The sequence below is a fragment of the Asterias amurensis genome, chromosome 11, assembly GCF_032118995.1.
Source record: "Asterias amurensis chromosome 11, ASM3211899v1".
NCBI lineage: Eukaryota > Metazoa > Echinodermata > Asteroidea > Forcipulatida > Asteriidae > Asterias > Asterias amurensis.
Window position 1 is genome coordinate 13,980,620 of NC_092658.1, and position 23,037 is coordinate 14,003,656.

Genomic DNA, 23,037 nt, shown 5'->3' on the forward strand with positions numbered 1-23,037 from the left:
GATTGACATTAAACTTACACAGTTTGAAGATTATGATAGTAGTAAGCTTCCCTTGAAATTTTACTTACTGAGGTGCTGTAGTTTTTGAGAAATGAGTAAAAGTAATCATTTTGTCTCAGTTTAAGCATGTAAAAACGTATTAACCAGTTATGCTATGGTTTTGGTATAATATCATAACTGGTTAAGGGGATTTCACATGCTAAAATAATTTTGGTCTCATGAGACCAAAATTTGTTGTGACTTGTTTTACTCATTTCTCAAAAACTACACAACGTTAGTTAGTAATATTTGAAGGGAAGCTTTCCACTATCATTATCTTCAAACCCTGTAAGTTTAATGTAAATCTGTGGACATTTTGAAAAAGTACCCTAATCCTTTAAGAGAAACTCCGTTCCTATAATGAGTACTTACAGAGTCGACATGAATGTAGAAGTAGTGGTCTGTGTGGAACAGTAGCCTTATGAGCCTCTTCACCTGTCGTAAGGCTCGTCCATGAATCACTAACATGTAGACGATACGCACCGGCTTCCCATCAACGATCTTATACCGCGGGTTATCCTCAATCTCATTATCGGCCTTTCCTAGAAATTCAAGATAATTTAAATCGGTCATCAATTTATTATGAGACCATTGGAAAATCTGTACCACTAAAAATCCACTGACAGTATTTTTCAGAGGCATTTGTAATGGTAAACAAGGTGATCTGTATTAAGCCTCATGTAGCTCTAGTTCATAAGCATTTTGTAACCTACATTGTAAAGGTAGCCATTTTGTAACTTACAGTGAGGTAGCCATTCTTAAGCCCTTTCAGCCATTATGTAACCCACAATTAGCCATTCTGTAACCCAGTTAGCCATTTTGTAACCCAAAGTACATGCATTCTGAAACCTACAAGTACAATTCTCAATTCTATCACCCAGTCAACCATTTTGTAACCTCGTTACACCAACATTCTGCAGCCTACAGTTACCATACTACATATGTATAACAAATTTGGCCACTTTATAACTCATTCAGCCTTTCTGTGGTTAATTAACTGTAACCTACAATGTACACTTAGCCATTCTGAAACAGTTAGCCATTATATAAGTCATTCAGCCTATCTTAACCCAGCCCTTCTGTAACCTACTCGTAGCCATTCTCTAAACTCTTTTGCTTCTAAGATGTACCTTCTAATGAGCAGTATCGAGGCAGCCTGGTGGGATACAGAGATCCTTTGGGCATATCACAGACAGTATCAGCAATTTGTTGTTTGCACTGCGGTGTCGTCGCCCTACTCAGCGCTGAGATGGCATCGCGCCCTTCCACTGCACACTTAGCAAAATACTCCAACTGGACGGTGATGTTCCCAGTTGGGGTAACTCGTACCATGGTGCTGCGGTAGTGCTGCTTCTCAACATCGAGGGCCAACTCCTTACTCTTGGCATCAACGCTATCATCCTTCTTGAAGTTCTCTGCACCAGCCTGCTCCAAATCGGTCCGGGACTTCAATTTTGAAAGTTTGGACTGTTGGAACTTTCTCCTTCTATCCAGTGGTAATGAGTCATCCTTTAATGTTTTCTTGACTTGGTTGGAAGAGTTCTTGAACTGCTGCATAACATCTTTAAAGATTCCTAAAGTCTGGGTCTTCCGAAAGGACTTCAGTGTGCCTGGTGGGTTGGTGATTTTTTGAGTGTGGGATTCATTTTCCTGAAATGAGAAAAAAAGATTAATTTAAAAAACATTTTTACGAGTTAACCTTGTTTTTATTAAACTGTCAAATCTGTATGAAGCCCCCTTTCACACGACAGCAGTTTAGCAGGAACCCCTTGCTTTATTTGAGCATGCTTTGTAATATTACAATTTGCACTACGTGTGAAAGGGCACCAATATTCAAAAATCGGAAATCTTTGTTCATGTGGTGTAAAAGAAAATAACTACATTCACCATTCAAATGGAATCGCATTTGAATGGGGAGGATAATTTCAACAACAATATTCTCACATTTCTGTATCTTTGTACAAGTAGCGTAGCATTCAACATTGAAATCTCTATCTGTACATTTTATAAGTCTTTATAGTGCAGCTGCTATACATGGTTACAATTGTGCACTTTGTGGTAAGAGCATGAGATTTGCTATGATGGTTGGTATTGGGCAAATTATCAATTTTAGACTTGGACCCACCTTGGGTCTCGCCTATTTGGGGACGGAGCTTCATTTGCATAAAAAGGGGGTCTTGGATATAAATATTGGACAAAAATCACACTTAGAAGAAAAATTTCTTCCTTTTTTGGACCAGAAAAAAAATTGAAATTCATCGTTATGAGTTAGAACATAAAGTAGCGTAAAAAAAATACCAGCAAACCAGCATAAAATCTCTAATCTGTAAGTCTTTGTATGTAGTGTAAAAAAATACCAACATTAAACATTTAAATGCCTACACACACACTTGACTGGAGAGACAATTTCAACTACAATATTTGCATCGGTTAATCAAGCGGTACAAATGGACCTCAGCTTAGACTTTAAATTACCTCTAATACCACCACACTACGTTCAAATTCATTATAGGGGTTTTTAATAGCTAACGAACCTTGAGTCCAGTTTTCTAATGGTGAAACACAAATCCTGGAAACGAAAAGCAGGGAATGGTGGTATCGCGGACAAAGATGCGATGTTGCGACGGAGACAAAATCAATGAGGTGTATATCTTTCAGTCGCCAATTCTAGCGTATTAATTCTATGAATAAGTCTCCCAGTATTACAAAAAGAACCTAATTGTTGTTTGTACTGGACTGGAGCGAATTAATGGTTGGTCATTAATCACATAAAGTGCATTGCGTATGAGACAACCAGTCACCATGGTGAAATGCATCGCCGAGCAAAGCAACAAATTATGCAATGCGTACGGTATCGAGTATGGTTTCCATTGACAACAAAAAAAAGGAGATAAAACCCACCATTGACACGGTTGTAATGGTCCTTCTTAATGAACCATCTTTTTGACTGTCTAGTGCAACATGTCAGAAGCTATCAATTTAATTAAAGGAACACGTTGCCTTGGATCGGACGAGTTGGTCAAAACCAGGTTTTTTTTTCTAGCCCCTAGTCTATCCCGCATCTCCAGTGGCTTTTCAGCCTTTTCCCTTAACAGTGGACTATTGGCCAAATGCTAGTTAAAATACCCGACGACCAGTAAAACTTCTCTCCAATTGGTCTGGCTGGCTACGTCAATGTTGGAAAACGTCCCTATTTCATTTGATTTATAAACATTTAAAAAACAGTTATATCTTTTAACATCAGGAAAGCCAAATTTCTTAAGTCACATGCACTTTTCGCCCAATGCCTATACTTAGCTGACAAAAACTGCATTAATACCAAATACCTACATTATTAAATCATCTATGTATTATTAGTAAAGGCCACCGGTGTACCTATAAAACCATCCCAGAATAGCACATTCATTATCCCATGAAAATGATATAGGGTCGTTATAGTCTGCTACCTAAAGATATAGAATTCCCAATGAATCGTCACACTATAAATATGACCTCAACAACCAGCCCGACAATTTCAACTAAATACCACAGTGATATAATTCCACTGCGTAGTAAACCCCACGCTATGCATTCCCACCAATCGTTGCTAAATTAAGTTGCTACCCACAGCTCTCTCTTCAGAAGAAAAATATTTCACACTGTTTTTGTTATCCAATCTCATTTTGATAGCTCTATTTTCATTACTCTTTAATCAAGACAATCCGTCAGGGGCCGACCTCCGCCCTGCCAGGCATACACCTGGTGGCTACTGATCAACTTTCTTTTTTTTGTTTAACTGGAAACGATTTCTGAGTTGCTGCAAATTGATCCATCTCCCCTGTTGTTCCAGACACAAACAAGTTTGCTGCATGGAAAATCACAATGTTATCATTGACTTTTCTTTTAAAGGCACTGGACACCTTTGATTTACCACACCTAAGTGTATCTCAACATATGAAAAATAATAAACCTGTACAAATTTAACAAAATTGGTCATTGAATTTGTAAAATAAAATACGAAAAGAAAAAACACCCTTGCTTTTATCTTGGTCTGCCCCTGCAAATTGGCATAACTTGTGAATAAACCATTATCCCCTGGGATATAACATTAACAAAAAAAATTAAAAACTTGTGGCATAGCCACCCCTGCTCAGGAGTAGGGGTAAGCGGTAAAACCTTGGGGTATTCTTGAAACATGTAGCTGGAACCCCACGGAATACAGACCTACATGTAGGCAGTAGGTCAATGTGAAAGTGCACTTAGGTAGGGAAACAAAAAGTGCCCAGCCTCCCGGGGTTTATTAAGGAAACAGGACAGTGTAAAAGTGCGCTTACACGTACGTAGGTAGGGAAACAAAAAGTGCCCAGCCTCCTCGGGGTTGTATTCCACGATTGGAAAAGAAACAGTGTGAAAAGGGCTCTAGTAACTTACAAATATATACATCCCTCTATTCTACATGTACCTGGAGGGTATGAACTATTCTCGTACCAATCCATTCTTCTTTCCCCTCCCAGCTCAAAAGACCCAATTCCGCTTCATTTCTTAAGTCCACATCTTACCACCTGTCATGTTTCCCTCCCACACAGTAAACTCAATCCCGCTCTGACTTCCCCCCCAAGTACAGATGTTTCATTCCGCACCAGACTTCATCAAATGTAAACCTTGAATCGCAAACAGAGATTCCCACCGAAGCGAAGTCGATCGCTAACACCGACTTTACCAAGCATTGCCTGTTCAGCTGCCAAGGGGAGGCCCAATCGGCAAATACAATCAGTGGGGTTAGGGCACTTGGGTCCTGTGTCATCACAGTCCAGTGGATATTGTTTGGATGAAGCTGATGTCATATGTAGAGACTGTCAAATGTCTGATGTACTCCTCCTAGTTCTTATCTTACACAGGTCCATAGTGGCGATAAATGTCAACGTTGACAACTGCGACTGTACTTTATTTACATGGACCGTCTAACATTCTAATTAGACTCTACTAATACACTTCATTCAATACTTCTGGTTGTGAAGCCAAGGAGCTCTTTGAAAATGAACCTAATCACTGTACTAGCCAAGAACCCCACGGTGAGAAGATAGGTAAGGAACTTGTTTCAGGTGGAAACCCCAGAGAATTATTCCAGGGAAACACACAAAATCAGGTAGGGACTGAAAGCCCAATCCACATAGTGTCCAAAATGGGATTCGTATCAGTGTCCCAGAGGTAGACCTCCAAATGTCCCTTCACCATTTTCAAAGGTGTCAGAGTCCAAGCTACATAATGCCAACATATTGCAAAACGTGGAAAAGGTTGTCATGTGCACTTCCTTTGGAACACCTTAACACCTGTGGGAAACTTTGAAGGGCCACCAAGGCTGAAACGAGGAGCAACAGAGGCCCCTCTGTAATTTCAGCCCTGCAACATCACAGAGGCTTTCACTATCAGATAATACAGGACTGTGTCTGAATGGTGGAACACACTCGATTCAGCTGGACAGAGCGTGTTTATACATGGAGGTAGCTATTTCTACCTCAGTGGTTTATATCACCCCTGTACAAATGCTGTAATGAAATATTTATTGAGCATTCCTGCACAGAGAGCTATCAGTTGAAGCACTAACACACTACTTGACCAAGCATGATCAGAACCATCAGAACCAACCATTTATGGACCACTGCCTTCAAATTATCCTAACCACATGTTACCTTGACTGACCAAGCAATAAAAAGATATATATCTAATTAATTTATTAAATTCATAAAGCATATTAAACAATGATATTTCAGGTCAGTTCAATTCTTCGTAACTGAAACTTTTTAAAGCAACAGTCACTAAAAACATCTACACTCGGCAGTAAACAAAATACTTGATAATAAAGCAAGGCTCCTATACCATTTGGTATAGGAGACACAGTCTGTGTAGCTCAATGATTTAATCAATACATGCCTGCCTTCTTTCCTTTTTTCTAAAGTACATGTAGGTTGCTCTGTGAATGAAATCATCCACTTGGATGTACAGTCTGAAGACACCTAAGGTATTTTCGCAGCTAGAATTGGGTTAATAGGACAGCTTACAATGGACCTCACCAAAGGCACGACACTTCCTGGAGGCAATTCCATGCCCTGGTCATTACCGCGGTGCCCTTTGAAATGTTCCAGTTTCAGGCCCGATGCTTCACCGAGGCAATAGGGGCAAATGCCTCCATGCTCCTGGTTGTTGCCTTAGTGCCTCTTGAAATGTTCCAGTTTCAGGTTCAACTCTTCACAGAGGCAATTGCCCTGGTCATTGCCGCTGTGCCCTTTGAAATGTGCCAGCACAAGTTTACATTGCCATGCCCTTTCAAAAGGAGATTGATCATTGGCCGATCATTTTTCGCCATGGGTACAAATCTGTTTGTTCCCATTTCTTATGCCCTTTCTGAATTTTGTGGCTACTCGCCTCTATGCATGATGTCAAAATTCTTACCCAAAATGAGGCTATGGGCGCAAGTGCCTCATCACTTGCAGTGGCTGCGCCCATTGCCTCGTTTTGAGTTTAGCATTGTGACGTACCTCATGCATAAATATTTAGAGAGGCAAATAGCTTCAGCTACGACTGTTACTAAGGCTGCTGCTGAGGACGTTCTGTACTTCACTGCACAATGACATAGCACACCAAGCATAGCCGCCAATTTGGACAGGGCCTAAATCCCAGTTATACCTCCATGATGGCCGCCTAATGATGTCAATGCATACTGTCTATGTATCTAGACTGACAGATTATTACTGTATATGTCTGACCTATTTACTGGATTATTCATAATGGATGAATGGATCTATGCAATGAAATGAATGATGCAGAACACTTTTTGAACTGTCATCGTTTGTCCAATTTTTCCCTGCAATTCTATGGACTATTGAACACGGGTGTATAAACCTTTATCATGCTGCCTCCATCTTGCTCATGTACCTCATATATCACATAACAATAATGAATGCTAATATTCATTTTGAAAACAGGAACCAGACTATTTTGTTCTTTCAGCCTCGGTTTGGTAACATTGATATCAATGGGAGAGATTCAAAACGGCTGCAACATGATAAAGGTCTACTTGTATGTGGCACTAAAACAAACCGAACAAGGGCTAACATTCAGTCATTTTGCTGACTTATACCAATTTCATCTGATAGGGCAAGGCCACTTTTATTTTGCGAAGGGCACTTCCGTTGGAAAATCAAAAAGTCAATTGGAAACATTTGACAGGGCACCAAGGCTAAGACCAGGGCAACAGAGGCCATGGCGTTTGTGGCTCAAGGTCTGTAAATTCGTTTGTCAAATTTTCAAAACAAACCAAATATTTGGCTAATTTTGCTGACTGAAATTCAATGTTTTTCTTTTCACCAAATAATACCCCGTTTTTATATAGCGCTTTTCACACCCGGAGGGCGTCCCAAAGCGCTTCACATTATTACCCCTGGTCACTGGGCCTTAAATCACTCCTTAAACCATCTCAGCTCCCTGGTGGGGAGTACACAGCCTTGTGCAACATTAATATGCGCTACTCGGCTAAATCAATCACAAGAACCATCTCTGTCCTCACAGGTATCCATTTACCCCTGGGTGGAGAGAAGCAATTATAGTTAAGTGTCTTGCTAAGGGACACAAGTGTCACGACCGGGATTCGAACCCACACTCTGCTGAACAGAAGCACCAGAGCTTGAGTTCGGTGTTCGGTGTTCTTATCCACTCGGCCACGACACCCTATCACTGGCGGTGTTTCCAATTTTCGCGTGCTCACCCACAGATTAATTTCGGAAAAACATGTTGAATATGAAGGGGTTGGGGACACATAGATTTTATGGTAAACTATTCGCCTGATCCATTGCAGACTGGATTCTAAATAATTTATTCAACACATCAGTTGGATATGACTAATTTGCGTTTATTTATGGGGTTATGACTTATTGTGCAATTAGGAAGTGTCTAGGTAATTAGGAGATAATGAATGATTGAGATGATTGCTAATTAACATTTAAATTGCAGTTTAATCTCAGGGATTAACAAACAATTTGATAATAGATATGCAAGTTTAGCCAACCAATAGCACAATAAAGACAAGCTGATTACCCTTACAGTGTATTTCTAAACCAAATATCACTGGTTATTTGTGATGTAAACACATTATTAAGTGGTCTTTGTGTAGTTGTTTGTTTAGATGATCTTCCTGTCAAGGGAACTCAGCAAAAACCACAGGGGGATATAAACACCAAGCTTGCAACAACCAATCTCTCTCATACAAACACTGGTTTAATGTCTAGATGCACAGTAAGCAAAGAATGGTGGTCGCGAGTGCAGAATTCCGGGGTAAGAAAGCAATCAAATTGGACCTTGTACTGCTGCATAGTTAATTCATAAAAAACTTTTGACATTTAGTTTCCATGGTGTATTGACCATAATTGAAGCCATAAACATGTACACTGGAATAATTGGATTCTCCATAAAGCATGGTTCAATTCATAGAGTAAGGTCCTTTCTCTATGGCTCAACTAACACTTGGATCATTTGGTTTGCTTTAATTACTTCTTCAATATAATGTACTTCAATTATGGAGTGTCAGGGCCGAGCGGTTTTAACCAAAGAGCACCGGATTCAAGCTCTGTGGGTTCGAGTCCTGGTCATGACACTTGTGTCCTTAAAGGAATGTGACAGAATTGGTATGAAACAAAAATCACAGATTTACATAAAACTTACATGGTCTAATGATGATAGTAGAAAACATCCCTTGAAATATTTCTGTCTGAAATGAAATATTTGATGAGAAATAAATAATCTAACTTCGCGTTTGGAGTTTATCGCTCAGTGAGCGTTTTATTCATTTTTATTTTGGCATTGATGCATTGACCCAGATGGCCGATCGATCTCAAACTTCTACAGGTTTGTCAGTTTATGTATATGGTGGATTACATAAAGTGCTTACACTGCCAGTTGTTGTTTTTCCATTTTAATCAGTGATGGTGAGATTTTGATAACATTTCTCTCTGTTTAAAATTTGAACTAGCCTATTTATTGCTTATACTAATCTGTTGTAATTAATTCTGTGTTTTTAAAATTTAATGTTTATATTATTTTATATAGGCCCAAGTATCAAATTTGAATGCACACAGGGAAAACAATTTTCACTTTTTACTTGTAATCTGTGATGAAATAAATAAATTGAATTGAATTGAATCGAATTGAATTGAATTGAATTGAATTGAATTGAATTGAATTGAATTGAGCAACTGTTTTGTAAAAAAACAAATTATAGCCCACACCTCTCAGGCCTTGTGTGTCTGGCAACTTACATACAAAAATTTAAAAAGCACACACCTCAAACAGGGCTTTAAATACCCACAAAAAGAACTACTGCAGTTCTTTAAACACCCTGTGGATCAGGTTGGGTTAGTGGTAACATGCTATGCTATTCACCTCAATGAACACTGGTTCGAATCCCACCTCAGACCAAGCCTAGCATGTGGATTTGGTTGGTCTAAGAAAGATTTTAAATAACCAAACAAGTAAGGCTTGTTCCTTCTTTGTCAAAGGGCTGACGATCCATTTAACACCAGTAAATATTCACTGTCTCTAAAAATGCTCACAGCATCTCAGTCCCTAGACTTTACCCCAAGTCCCTAACCGCCCCCCCCCACACCAGCTCGTATCCTCTCCCCTCATTCAAACAAAACCCCAATGCCTAAAAATAGCATCAAGATGCAACACAAAATTGGTTTTTGCATCAGATATTTCCGCAAGACATCAATAATAATTGGTGAGATTGAAGTTCCTATCCATTCCCACTGGAGGCAAAGCACACAGCCACCTGTCCCTAGCCACACTGAGAGAACAGAAAAGGGGAAAAGCTTGCCGCTGGCCACGCAGCACTATTTTGTTAAATTGTGGAATATAAATATGGTTAAGTGTGACCAGGGACCAATTTCCAAGAGCTGCTTAAGCAGTAAATATTGCTTTAACAATATTGTCTGCTAAGCAGAAATGAGCAGGATACCAGTCACAAATTTTAACATTTGACATGGTAGTTTAGCTCGTAACCTTAGTCTGGTAAGCATAAGTGTTTTGTGCTTAGCTACTATTGTACTGAAGCAGCTCTATGAGACAATGGAAAGTGGGAAAGCGTGCCTCTAGCCGCCCGCACTATTTTGTTTTGGTGAAAAATTAATATGGTTAAGTGTGGCCGGGTAAACCTCTTGATTTTATTGACCAGCAAACTTGAAGACACACTTCACAAGTTTCCAAGGGGTCCAATCGCTCTCATCCGCATTTCTTAACCTTTAGATGGCTTTGACAAACAGTACTGCTCAAAATTCAAGGTGGACTCTAAAACATTTTTTTCATAGCGGAAAATGCAACTTTCGATAACAGTGTTTTGCTTGCTTTGATCATTAAAATAAAAAACAATGATCTACATGTATACACATCCATATCCTGCAGTTCAGTAATAGATAGATCCAAATAGACGCCATCTTTATTAGCAACTAGGTTATGGACTTCGAGCAGCGTCAAGCATTTGAACTTTTCTGTTCAGCCAAGTAAAGTGGTTCACGAAGCTGGAAGCTTTAGAGAAAAACTTTAGGTGCGCATCAGATGTGCAGGCGTATGACGCGCGGCAGTGACCAAGATAGGCTTAAGCTAAAGATAAGGTTTATGGTGACACCATGTAAAATTCTCTGTAGTGGGTAGTGGTGGTTCTGGAAAGAGCCAGTTTCTGCTCAACAATTCCATCAGTGTGCTCTAAATGTCTTCTGGAGAAGATATGCTTCCATAACTCCTCAGAGAGAAAGTTGAATTGGCATACAGTATTCCTTTAACAGCCCCCCCCCCCTTCCCACTCAAAGAAAATACAATTGCTACGCCCCTGTGCACAATGTCAACACATTACAGTTTGTGAAATAATGGCCAAAATGGAGAAGTGGCACACAGAGCATCGATTGTAGGCCTAAATGTACTAAAAAGGTTTTCCATCCAAGCATACAGAAAGTACCATCAGAAAAATTGCCACATGAAATGTGTGCAATGATGTGTGACAAAGTTAACATAACGACGACGAGACAGTGTTCAATGTTTAATATAAAAAGTCATTAAAATTTATAGCATTTTCACATGATAATGTTCCAAAATTATAACCAAATGTATGTTTAGCCTACTGGTAAAAATAGTGTTGTCTACAACTTAAAATAATAATAAACTAATAACTTTTTTATAATGGGAAATTCAATTTTTATACTTCAAGTGTGGGTTTGATTGAATCCTGGTCACGACACTGGAGTCCTTGAGTAAGACACTTATAAAACCACAAATTGCTTCTCTTAACCCAGGTGTACAAAAAGGAAGCTGTGAGGGCTGAGACCTCATCCCATTGGATTTATCCCAACACACTAATGAAAGTAGCTTGGGGTGTATACTCCCTGGGGAGCTGAGAAAGTTTAAGGATATCGTTAAAGTATGCCATATGAAAAAGGATAATGTTCTAGCTACTAGAATGTTCTGCGCTAAGAACCTAGTATTTGTTATTTCAGATGGATGAATTTCTCTGCAGGCTTGTCACTGTTTTTTTTTTATAATCAGTTGGGTTCCCAGTTGAATTAAATCATTTTTGTTCAGTAACTATATGTACCGATGCTATATTTCCATCTTTTTATGTATTGAAGGAATTGCTTTTAAAGGCAGTGGACACTATTGGTAATTACTCAAAATAATTATTGGCATAAAACCTTAGTTGGTGAAAAGTAATGGGGAGAGGTTGATGGTATAAAACATTGTGAGAAACGGCTCCCTCTGAAGTACCATAGTTTTCGAGAAAGAAGTAATTTTTCACGAATTTGATTTCGAGACCTCAGATTCAGAACTTGAGGTCTCGAAATCAACCATATTAAGGCACACAACTGCGTGAAACAAGGGTGTTTTTTTCTTTCATTATTATCTCGCAAGTTTGATGACCGATTGAGCTTAAATTTTCACAGGGTTGTTATTTTATGACACACCAACTGTGTAAGCTAGTCTTTGACATTTACCAATAGTGTCCACTGCCTTTAAAACATAGGATTAGAACTGCCTCTAGCTACCTGGGCAATCTACATTATAGGTGGTCTAGTTGTTAAGACACTGCTCTAGAATTGCAAAGGTCGTGGGTTGGAATCCCAACTGAGTAATATGCCTGTGATTTTTTTCACAGAAATTGGGAAAGTACTGAGTAGACAGTGCTAACATACATCGGTGTAAAGCTAAACCAAAATTAATATTCTATGAAAAAGAATTTTCTTATCAAGCTTACAAATAAAAAACCATAATAGTGATAGGATCAATTTACCACGACCATTACGCTTTTTCTTTTTATGAGGAAAAAAAAAACATCAAGCATAACCTCAGGCCATCCACAGAGAAATCGTTTTCTTAACGGGAAAGCCTTCCTACATCTACATGCTACGTACGAGTGTCCTCTATCAGTGTGAATCTGGGTTGGCTAGTGCAGCCAGCCTTCCCTTCAATAGGATTTCTAATCACAGACTAAATCGTAGTTTATATTTGGCGAATGATTAAAATAGCCCGGGGCAAAACAATGCAAATTGTGATTTCCAACACAAGTTCTAAATTATTCGCTTGACACTCCCGATTTTTCCATTCACACATAAATAGAACATGAATACGCAAATCAAACAATGATTTATCTCGCTGCGTCATTTTCATTTATCAAATTACCTTTAGATGTTAATTTGCATTGGGGATAAAGAATATTAGTTTTGGTTTACTCTTAAGGCCGGTTTATAGTCGGTTGCGCGATGGTCATGATGGAAATCTTGACGAGCAATCTTTAAAATACATAGTTTTTAAGATGTCAGTTTTAGAATCGCGTGCAATATTTCCATCGCACGACCATTGCACGACCGACTATAAACCGGCCTTTACCCTTTTACCCTCACATAATGGTGTAAGGGTAAAAACCAAAATTAATATCAAATACATGTTTCGGCTAAGCTAGACGGATTGATTCCAAAATTAAATCTTATCTTACTTGTATAAATCAATCAATTGAAAAACAAACCACTCTGTACTTTTTTGGATTTGTCAAACAGGATTACTTCTCCTTTCCAGCCATTCCCTATTTAATGCTGGATTTTCGTTTGGCTAGTTTTATTTGTTGTTCCCATTATGGATTGTTTTGCTTACCGTACATGTTACCTTCCATTTTTTTGTTTTTGTTTTGTTATGCTAAAAACAATTGCCTTTTTGCTAGCCATTTCCTTTTCAATGCTTGGTTTTCGTTTGGCTATTTTTTTTTTTCTTTTTGCCTTGCTATGTTACGTTGCATTGTTTATGCTTCTTGTAGTTCATTTGAGTTCCTTTGCATTTTAGTGGTTTTTGTTCTTGTTTTATTTGCTTAAATTGCCATTTCTCATTGTTGTTATGTCATGTCATCTCAGCAGTATTTCAGCATTACTTTTCAGAGTAAGGTCCCCCAGTCTCCCCTGTTTCATTCACCCAGACTTTATTAGTAGTGTTCACTTTTTCGTTTTTTCTTTTGTTATCTCCACCAGTTGCCTTATTGACTTTTTTGTTGTTTTGTTTTGTTGTTTTGTTTTGTTTTGTTGGTCTCTTTCCACATGACTGTTGCTGATTTTGTTGATATTTTATCCTCTGATGACGATAATGCACTTAATGATGATCAATGTACATATTTTGAGTCTAATGAGTTTAATGATTTAAATATTTCTACTCCAGGTAACTTTTCCATCTTTTACATGAACTCCAGGAGTCTCTGTAGACATTTCTTCGACATCCAAGATTACTTATCTAGTCTAAACCATTCCTTCTCCATCTATGGGTTCACTGAAACCTGGTTTAAAGCAACCCCTCCGCCCTTTGTCCACATGGAAAATTTCCATCTAGTTCATTCTTCCCGTTCCCAAAGACCTGGCGGAGGGGTAGCTTTATTCGTCAAGAACTCGATGAAATTTCGGACTCGTGAAGACCTCATACCTTCACAAGATAACTTTGAGTCCATTTTTATTGAAATTCAGCGTGACAAAGCTAGTAATCTGATTGTGGGAAATGTCTACAGGGCTCCTGGTACTTCGTACGACAACTTTAACAAGGTTTTTGAGTCTACCTTAGATAAGATAACAAAAGAGGAAAGCTGTGTTACATAATGGGGGATTTCAATCTTAATCTACTCGATTTTGCTGATCACCCGCCCATGGACGATTTTTTGAATGCTGCCTTAGGCTGTGGTTTTCACCCTTTAATCACCAAACCCACTCGCATCACTCCTCACACTGCCACACTAATTGACAACATTCTAACCAATTCTATTCTTGACACTACATCTGGGATTTTGTACTCTGACATCTCGGATCATTATCCCCTCTTTCAAATCACTACCTCTTGTCTTGAGAGCTCTGACTCATTTCAAAAAACATTCTTGTCAAGGGATATTAATTGGACTTCCATCAGTTCCTTCAAACAATGTCTCAGTAACATCAATTGGAGTCATGTTTATCAAGCTCAGGACTCGGACTCTGCTTATGATACTTTCCTTTCTATATTCTCCTCTCACTATAATTCTCATTTTCCTCTCACTCTCAAAACGGTTAGGACTAAAAAGATAACCAAGCCATGGATTACTCAGTCTATTGTGAGCTCTTGTCACTTCAAAAATAGGCTGCATAAACGATTTCTTCGAAATCCGACTATAGCTAATGAGCAGCGTTATAAAATCTATCGCAACAAGCTTACTGCCACCATACGCCTCGCCAAAAAAAGATACTACGCCGACAAGCTTGACCATACCAAAAATGATCTCAAAGGTATTTGGCGAGAGATCAATGGCATCTTTGGAAAACAGAAGAAAACCAGCCTTCCTAGCGAGTTTATGGATGGTGATAATCCTGTGTCCAGTCCGCGTGAAATTGCCGACACTTTCAACAACTTCTTTACTAACATTGGCTCTTCCTTGGCTAACAATATCTCCCCTACTTATACTCGCTACACTGAATCCTTGCACAATCCTAATGCCTCCTCTTTCTTTCTAATCCCTACGAACAAAGAGGAAATTATTAAGGTTGGCAGCGAGCTAAAAAGCGGCAATAGTTGTGGTTTTGATGGAATTTGCTCAACCGTAGTTAAATCTGTTCTACCTTTCATTGCTGAACCTCTTACCTACATCATTAATCTGTCTTTTCTAACCGCTTCTGTTCCTCTCAACCTTAAAGTCGCTAAGATCATTCCTATTTTTAAAAACGGCAATAAGCAGGAATTCAGCAACTACAGGCCTATTTCCATCCTTCCTTGTCTTTCTAAAATCTTAGAGCGGCTTGTCTACAATCGCCTTTCTCAGTTCCTTTCCCACCATCGTATTCTTTTCGATCAGCAATATGGCTTTAGATCTAAACACTCTACCGACATGGCCCTCATTGAACTTGTCGACAAAATTACCAATGTGTTCAGCAAAAAATTCTCTGCTATTGGTGTTTTCATTGATCTTTCTAAAGCTTTCGACACACTCGATCACTCTATTCTTCTTTCCAAACTAAACCATTACGGTATCAGGGGTGTCCCGCTTCAATGGTTTGCTGATTACCTTTCTAACAGGTACCAGTACACTACAGTGATGAGCTGTGACTCTAATCGTCAGAACATCCGGCATGGGGTGCCTCAAGGCTCTATCCTTGGGCCACTGCTTTTTCTGATTTACATCAATGATCTTCACAACTCTTCTTCGCTTCTGAACTTCACTCTTTTCGCCCACGATACAACCATCTTTTACTCTAGCCAGGACGTTACTTCCTTGATAGACACTCTCAACTCTGAACTCTGCTCTATTTCTTCGTGGTTTAAAGCAAACAAACTTTCTTTAAATCACAACAAAACTAACTTTATTCTCTTTACCAAGTCAGCTCGTCCACTAGAGATTTTCTTGCCTCAATTGGTTATTGACAATATTCCCATCAACAGGGTATCTTCTGCAAAATTTCTGGGCGTTACCATTGATCAAAGCCTTTCCTGGACTGAACACATTTCTTCTATTTCTAAAACCGTTTCCCAAAACACAGGCGTTCTATCTAAACTCCGCTTCTTTCTTCCAGCTACCTCTATGCGCTTACTGTACAACTCTCTTATTCTACCGTATTTGAATTATTGTAACATTGTCTGGGCGCATACCAGCAATAGTAAATTGAACGCCTTGTCTGTTATCCAAAAAAGGGCCATTCGCATATGCACTTTTTCTCATTTCCGAGACCACTCTGCACCCCTTTTCGCGCGTCTATGCACCCTTACTATTACTGACATCAATAAACTTCAAACTGGCATCTTTATTTTCAAATATACTAATAATCTCCTTCCTCGATCATTTTCCACTTTCTTCACATCGTTTCATGAAGTCCATGACTACTCAACCAGATCCCGTAATAACCTGTTTCTTCCTTTCACCCGCACACTGTACTCTAGCAACACCCTTCAATTCACTGGTCCACGTCTTTGGAATGCTATCTCTAGCAATTTAAGATCAATGCCGTTCGTGGGTCGATTTAAGATCTTTTACAAAAGATTCCTCCTCTCCCACTATGCAACATAGCTTTTCTCTCCACTTATTTATTTTTTTTGTCGTCTTCAGTTAGCCTGGTTTAACACTCTTTGTGTTTTTGTCGTCAGCATTTTGTGTTGTCAGTGTGTAATTGTCTTGCCCTTGTTTCTTCTTCGATGTTTATTTGTTTGTTTGTTTGTTTGTTTGTTTTCTTGTCTGTATAAAGGCTGTTGTCTATAAGCCACGGCTTAACTAACAGCCTCATGCTCTCGCTCCTGTATTGTACATAGTTAATTCCTAGTTATTAATTTATTATTTGCTTTTAGTTTATATTGTTTTTCTGTATAATTTAATACACTTTAGATTTGTTAAATTTCTATGTACTGTCTAATTCTCACAATTGTTTTGTTTTCTCAACAAGAGTACGAAATAAACGTGTATTGAATGAAAAAAAAAATAATGAGCAGATTGAAAACCTCAGCTGCATTTCAGAGAACCCCTCAAGGGAAGGTTACACCTTTGGTAATTACTTTGGTAATGAACGGCCATAAAAACTTACTCTGTAACAAGTACTCGAGAGCTGTTGATATGACAAAACATTGTGAGAAATGACACCCTTTGAAGTAATGTGGTTTTAGAGAAAGGGGTAATTTTTCACTCCCGAAAGGTGACTCTGAGAAAGGCTTCAGGCATCAGGCATAAGGCCTTTTTCAGGCATCGGAAAGCACATAAATCTATGCAACAAGGGTGTTTTTTCTTTCATCATTTTCTTGCAACTTTGATGCCAAATTGAGCCCAAGTTTTCACAGATTTGTTATCTGATGCTTATTTTGGGATACACCAAGCGAGTATTATGTTCTTTGACAATTACAAAGTGTGTCCACTGTCCAGTGCCTTTAAGTGTGCACAACATTGGTAGACGTAGATCGAAAATATTTGTGTTCACAGATTTGCACTTAATTTTAAAGATGGTCATCAGTGAATGACTTCTACATGAATACCAGATTTCTGCCTTGGCGGTTACCCGCTGTTCCCCAATAAGCCTACTCCCCAAATAAATTGAAACCACTTCTAAGCTAGTTGTAGTGAGCCATCCATGCCAGTCTAACATGTGGAAGTAGTCACAATAAATGTGTGAACGATTGTGGATCTAACCTTCAAGTACGGGAAACCACAAGTTCAAAGTGAGGAATTTAAATAAACATGGAACCACTTTCGAAGTTTAAAAAAACATAGATCTTCCGGCAACATGGGTTCATTGCATTGATTTTTGTATGTGTTGTCCCTGATGCTGTTTGACTACAACAATTTTCCAGTCAACTGCAACAGCTTCATCATGTATAGTGCTATTAGTAACTCCGGTATTTGTCGTAAGAGGAAAATACATGGATGAATAAAGTTAGTTAATATTTGGTTAACAAATTCTTGCAGATAAATTCAGACTGGTGAAAAAAATTGCGGGCTACTGTTTGTAATTGAATGTTCGTACAAATGCTTAACACTGATATACTGCTCAAAAAACATTAAGAACAATGTTGTTCACTGAATGTAAACAGGAAGGTGGCTGACCAATTCAAGTTTATGTGGGCCTAGGGAACACATACAGGGCCCATCTTCAGGCACTGCTTACTGTGAGCAAAGAATCGGCACTTGCGGAATCAAGGAATTTTACACTTACGTCAAGCGTAATTCACAGGTTAGAGGGGAATGTTGGCTTGTGCGTATGCGTAGTCCACGTTACTAGGCATTCTTTGCATACACAGTTTAAGGCATGCACTGATAGTAACAACAGAGAGATGATCAGAGATGAACAGAATGTATGTATTATTGACAAGCAATACCGAGGTCTTTGTCTCTTTATTCCAATTTGCCGTTGGTGATCAAATCAAACCTATTTCCAAATAACAGCAGACATTCCATTCCTTCTAAGATTGACGACCAAATTCCACGTCACTGTCTATGGTTACCATAGGCACAAATTCATCTTCATTACCAGCGTATGTTTGCTTCCTAAATTACCCTAGCCTCTATTATCAGCATCTATTCGCTTCAACCAATACCAGAGCTCATCCATACACGTCTTGTATTACACTAATCAAATCATCAGAAGTGAAATCACATTATCGCGGCTTGACACACAGACTACAGATGACTGGCTCAGCTAATAAGGCCAGCTCAATCGAATTAAAAGAGCTATTAACGTGCAATTTATATCCCCTCGATGAACAATCAATGCTTTTAATTTGGTTATTAGAGTAATGGTATGGCACATTTGCATAGCTGCGACCACAGGACAGTACAGCAAAGGTGGTTCACGTACTGTAATGTACATTACTGATAATAAAAATTATCTTAAGACTAGTTACCAGTTGTGTAACTAGACATGGGGGGGAGGGGGTGTGCAGGGCAGAGAACTACTTTAGTGTGGCTTCTGCTTTTCCTTAAGAAAGCATTTGCAGGCAGTAAAGAAAAGTCTGTGGCAGGCCAGTATTTATATCTGGTTTTATTGGCAATAACTAAGAATGTTTTGTATTTCCCCTGGACAGGATGCCAGTCCGTCGCAGGTTACTCCCCAGCTCTCACCGATACCCATTCGTACACCTGGATGGAGAGAAGCAATTATGATACAATACCTTGGGATTGACCAAGCCAGGATTTGAACACACACTCTGTAACTTCCAGAATTTAAGTCCGCCGCCCTAAACTGCTCGACCACTACACCCAATTTGCAAGAAGTGCAAGTCATAAATCCTGTCATTTCATCTTTAAGAGGGCCAGGGCATTTTCATTTAACAAAGGGCACTTCCATTCAAAATCGCAAGTAAAGTCCATAAAAAAACAATTGAAGGGGCACCAAGTCCAAGACCAGGGGAAACAGAAGCTGCGGCCTCTGTGTATCACCACGTCTACTTTAAATTCTCACCAAGAGAAAGCATTTGCAAGAAGTGCAAGGCATAATTCCTGTTAGTTCATCCTTTAAGAGGGCAATGCCATTATCATTTTGCAGAAGGGCACATCCACTGGAAATCTTTGGGAAACAATTGAAGGGGCACCATTGCAAAGACCGGGGGCAACACAGGTCATGGCCTCCTGTGGCCTGTGTGTTATTTCAGCCATACTTTATCCTCACCAAGAGAAACCATTTGCAAGAAGTGTTAATTACATTAGCTGATGCACTGACCCATCAACACACACATTTTCCAAACAGTCTTAATTAGTTTACAGGTGAACCACAGAAGGTAATTTATAATTGCTCCAACCAAATAGAGTGTATAAAACCAAATAGAGTGTATAATTTTCCGACTAGGTATGACAACATAAAGATTTTTCTTTGATCTTATTTGGGGGAAAGAGAGTTAAGGCCAAGCCACACTACAGCGATATTGAAAACGATAACGATAACGACGCAAAGAGAACGCATTCTATTGGTTGAACAGCTCCAAGCAGAATACCCCCATGCCATTCAACAAATCAAGAGCATGAATTTTAATCGTTCTCGTTTTCCTTTATCGTTATCGGGGCGGGAGGGAGGAATGGTTCTAAGGGGGGAGGGAGCAAGGGTTCTAAATATTTAGAGAGAAACCTTTTGTTTCTGAGTTCTTTTCTTATTCTACCAACCAACTGCCACTGTTCCATTCTCTCCAAGTGGATGGCTTGTTCAGTGTTGCCAAACTCTAAAATGTCATCCATTTTACATTTGCAGAGTCAGATACCCAAACCTGCCGCAAACAAAACCACTTTTCTGAAGTTCAGAACAAACACAACTATGGCCCCAAAACTTGACTTTTAAAAAGCAGATGGCAATTTTTGTTTCAAGCACCCGTACTCTCAATCTCCAAGAGTAATAATCTAATTAAGAGGCAAATCATGACAGAAGTAAAAGTTCTCAATGGTTAATATGAAACCTCGTAGGAAATCTGGAGTGTTGTTCCTAAAATTGAAATAGTGCCTTTGCGTACGCTGAGTGGTTTAGCAACCATTAAGCGTAAGGGAATTTATTCTTGGCTGCGGTCGGATTTTGGCTGGATCTAATTAATAGGTTTCAAAAAGAGGTTAGGAATCCAGGCCAGAAAATGCAGGACTCGTGGGAAGTTTCAAATGCTCCTTGACTAGGAAAATAACCTACAATGTATTTTATAAGGTTCAAGATGTCGGTAACATTTCTTTATATGTTTATTTATTTTACTATAGTCTGTTTGCATTGTCATCATTTAAACAGTTTTGTGATGGGCAAATAATTCTTTCAAAAATCCAAAGGTCAAGAAGCTATAAATATATTTGACGGTCATTCGCAGTTCCAAAAACCGCCACAAGAGTTGACCAACTTCCACTCAGCCAAAAGGGTCAAGGTAAAGGTCATGTCCTGATCTGACATCCTACAGATGTACATGTACAGTGTACATTTCAAAACAAAACCACATTTATAATATTAACAGTTTGATTAAAAAACCTTTCTAAGTGAAAAATTCCAACAAATATTTCTGGTAGTGAAACAAAGGAACATGGCAAATTGATAATCAGAGGAAGATGCATCTAAACTTGACATTGTCGTCCCCGACAGACATCTGCCAACTACTACTGCAAAAGGTCACACACAGCTACTGGTGACCTTGTTTGTTTTTCTGTCCGTCTGCCTGTCTGTCTGTCTGTCTGTCTGTCTATCTGGAAATTTGTCTGGATTTTCAAGATAAATGATTACAAGGACCACTAAATCTTTATGAGCATAGAGATATTTATGAGATTTTGAAAATTCTCCTAAACATTTTGTCCTTCATGTGACCTAAATCCTCCAATCCTAGTCTCAACATATGACGTGTGAGCTTGATTGGATTCGGAATGCCTGACACAGTGATTTAGGCAATTGTTATTGGGACGAACAACCCCTCTCCTTCTGAGCCCTTCATGTTAGCAAAGAGGATAATATAAGGATAATGGGATAAAGTGAGACTTAGCCTGAACATCTAACATCATCTGCTGTTGAGCCCATGTCCATAATCAACTTTGACCTCGCATCATTTTACATGGCCCTCATGGTTCTGATGATTCGCACTTAAATCTTAAGTACATGTGTGCATATAAAGCCAATACCTGTCATTATCCTTGGGGATAAGAACATGGTACCAGTCTAGGTACAACTATGAAAGGGGAAGAGCTGCTGTTGAGCCTATGTCCATAATCAACTTTGACCTCCCATCATTTTACATGGCCCTCATGGCTCTGAAGATTTGCAGTTAAATCTAATATATACATGTGTGCGTATAAAGCCAATACCTGTCATTATCCTTGGGGATAAGAACATGGTACCAGTCTAGGTACAACTATGAAAGGGGAAGAACTTTTCCTCACCAAAAGTGAAAGCAAGTAAAAATGACTCAACATTCCCAAAATGACTGTTGCATTAAGGGCAACACACTGGTTCAACTATTTTCAAATCAACTATCACAGAGGAGCCCCAAAGTGCACATTCCTAGAAACAGCGTCCTGAGAATGCAAATCATATTTTCATACCAGGTGTTTGTTCAAGTTAGCTACATGTGCCTGAATTTCCCCTCCTCATGCTGGTTCTACTCAGCAGGCCTTGAAGATAGGGGTATAGATTTATTTATTTCCGTCAAATAATGATAGTTTATAGGCAAAATTATCAAGAAACTATATTTTAAAAAAACATCACATGTGAAAGTTTTAGCTGAATACAGCTAACAAAAAAACTGTCATGGTGTCATCAAGAATGTTGAATCCATCCACATTAGGCGAAATTTGAATTTACAAAACTCCCCTTGAGATGAGTTTTAGAGATGGACATTTTGTTTAGATACTTTCATTCTAAATATATAAAATAAAAATAAAACACTTACCACATTTATAATAAGAAGGCTTTTCAATAGAAATAGTTTTAAAAATAGGGGTCATCACTCATAACAAAAGAATGACCCCATTTTTTAGCTCACATTATTCCAAAAACAGATAAACCCTTAGATTCCATATTTTTACTTCGATGACTCGAACTCACCTCTCTGTATTTGTTGTTGTTTTTGATGGAGGCAAACTGAAGCTTGTCCATTGGTTGCTTCTGCAAGATGACAAAGGATAGAAAGATAGAAAAGGTAAATGAACGAGAGATGGAAGTGGAGAAATGACCAAAAATAAACAAGTTGGTGGATGGGCAATCTACTGACTATAAGTCCATTTTATATGGTTGCAATTGACAAACCTACATACATGTACTGTGAATTATTGTAACAGACTCCTATTAAAACGAATGATTATTATCCATGCATTTAAGTGATTTGTTTATGTCAAAAAAATTGGTGGGCAAAGGGTTTTATAACAGTAAGGATTTAAATTGTCCACTCCTGACGCCCAAAGTCCAGGGCCCTATAAAATGCTATTAAAATGCAAAAAATTAAGCCAAGCACAAAAAAAGTTGCCAAAATACTAACAATACATGTAGATGTATGTGCCAGTTGTGACCGGTTTCC

At 38.8% G+C, this 23,037-nt stretch overlaps 1 protein-coding gene across 2 annotated transcripts in view; it reads right to left on the bottom strand.

Moving 5' to 3' along the window:
• The window catches only part of LOC139943667 (xylosyltransferase 1-like), a 68,103-nt gene that overhangs the window by 34,292 nt on the left and 10,774 nt on the right, over nucleotides 1–23,037 (bottom strand). For both annotated transcript variants that reach the window (XM_071940402.1, XM_071940401.1), the window contains exons 2-4: nucleotides 22,569–22,628; nucleotides 1,170–1,689; nucleotides 412–581 (exon numbers count right to left, since the gene is read on the bottom strand). In XM_071940402.1, coding sequence (XP_071796503.1) covers nucleotides 412–581; nucleotides 1,170–1,689; nucleotides 22,569–22,628 — 750 coding nt within the window. The remainder of the gene's footprint in view (nucleotides 1–411; nucleotides 582–1,169; nucleotides 1,690–22,568; nucleotides 22,629–23,037) is intronic.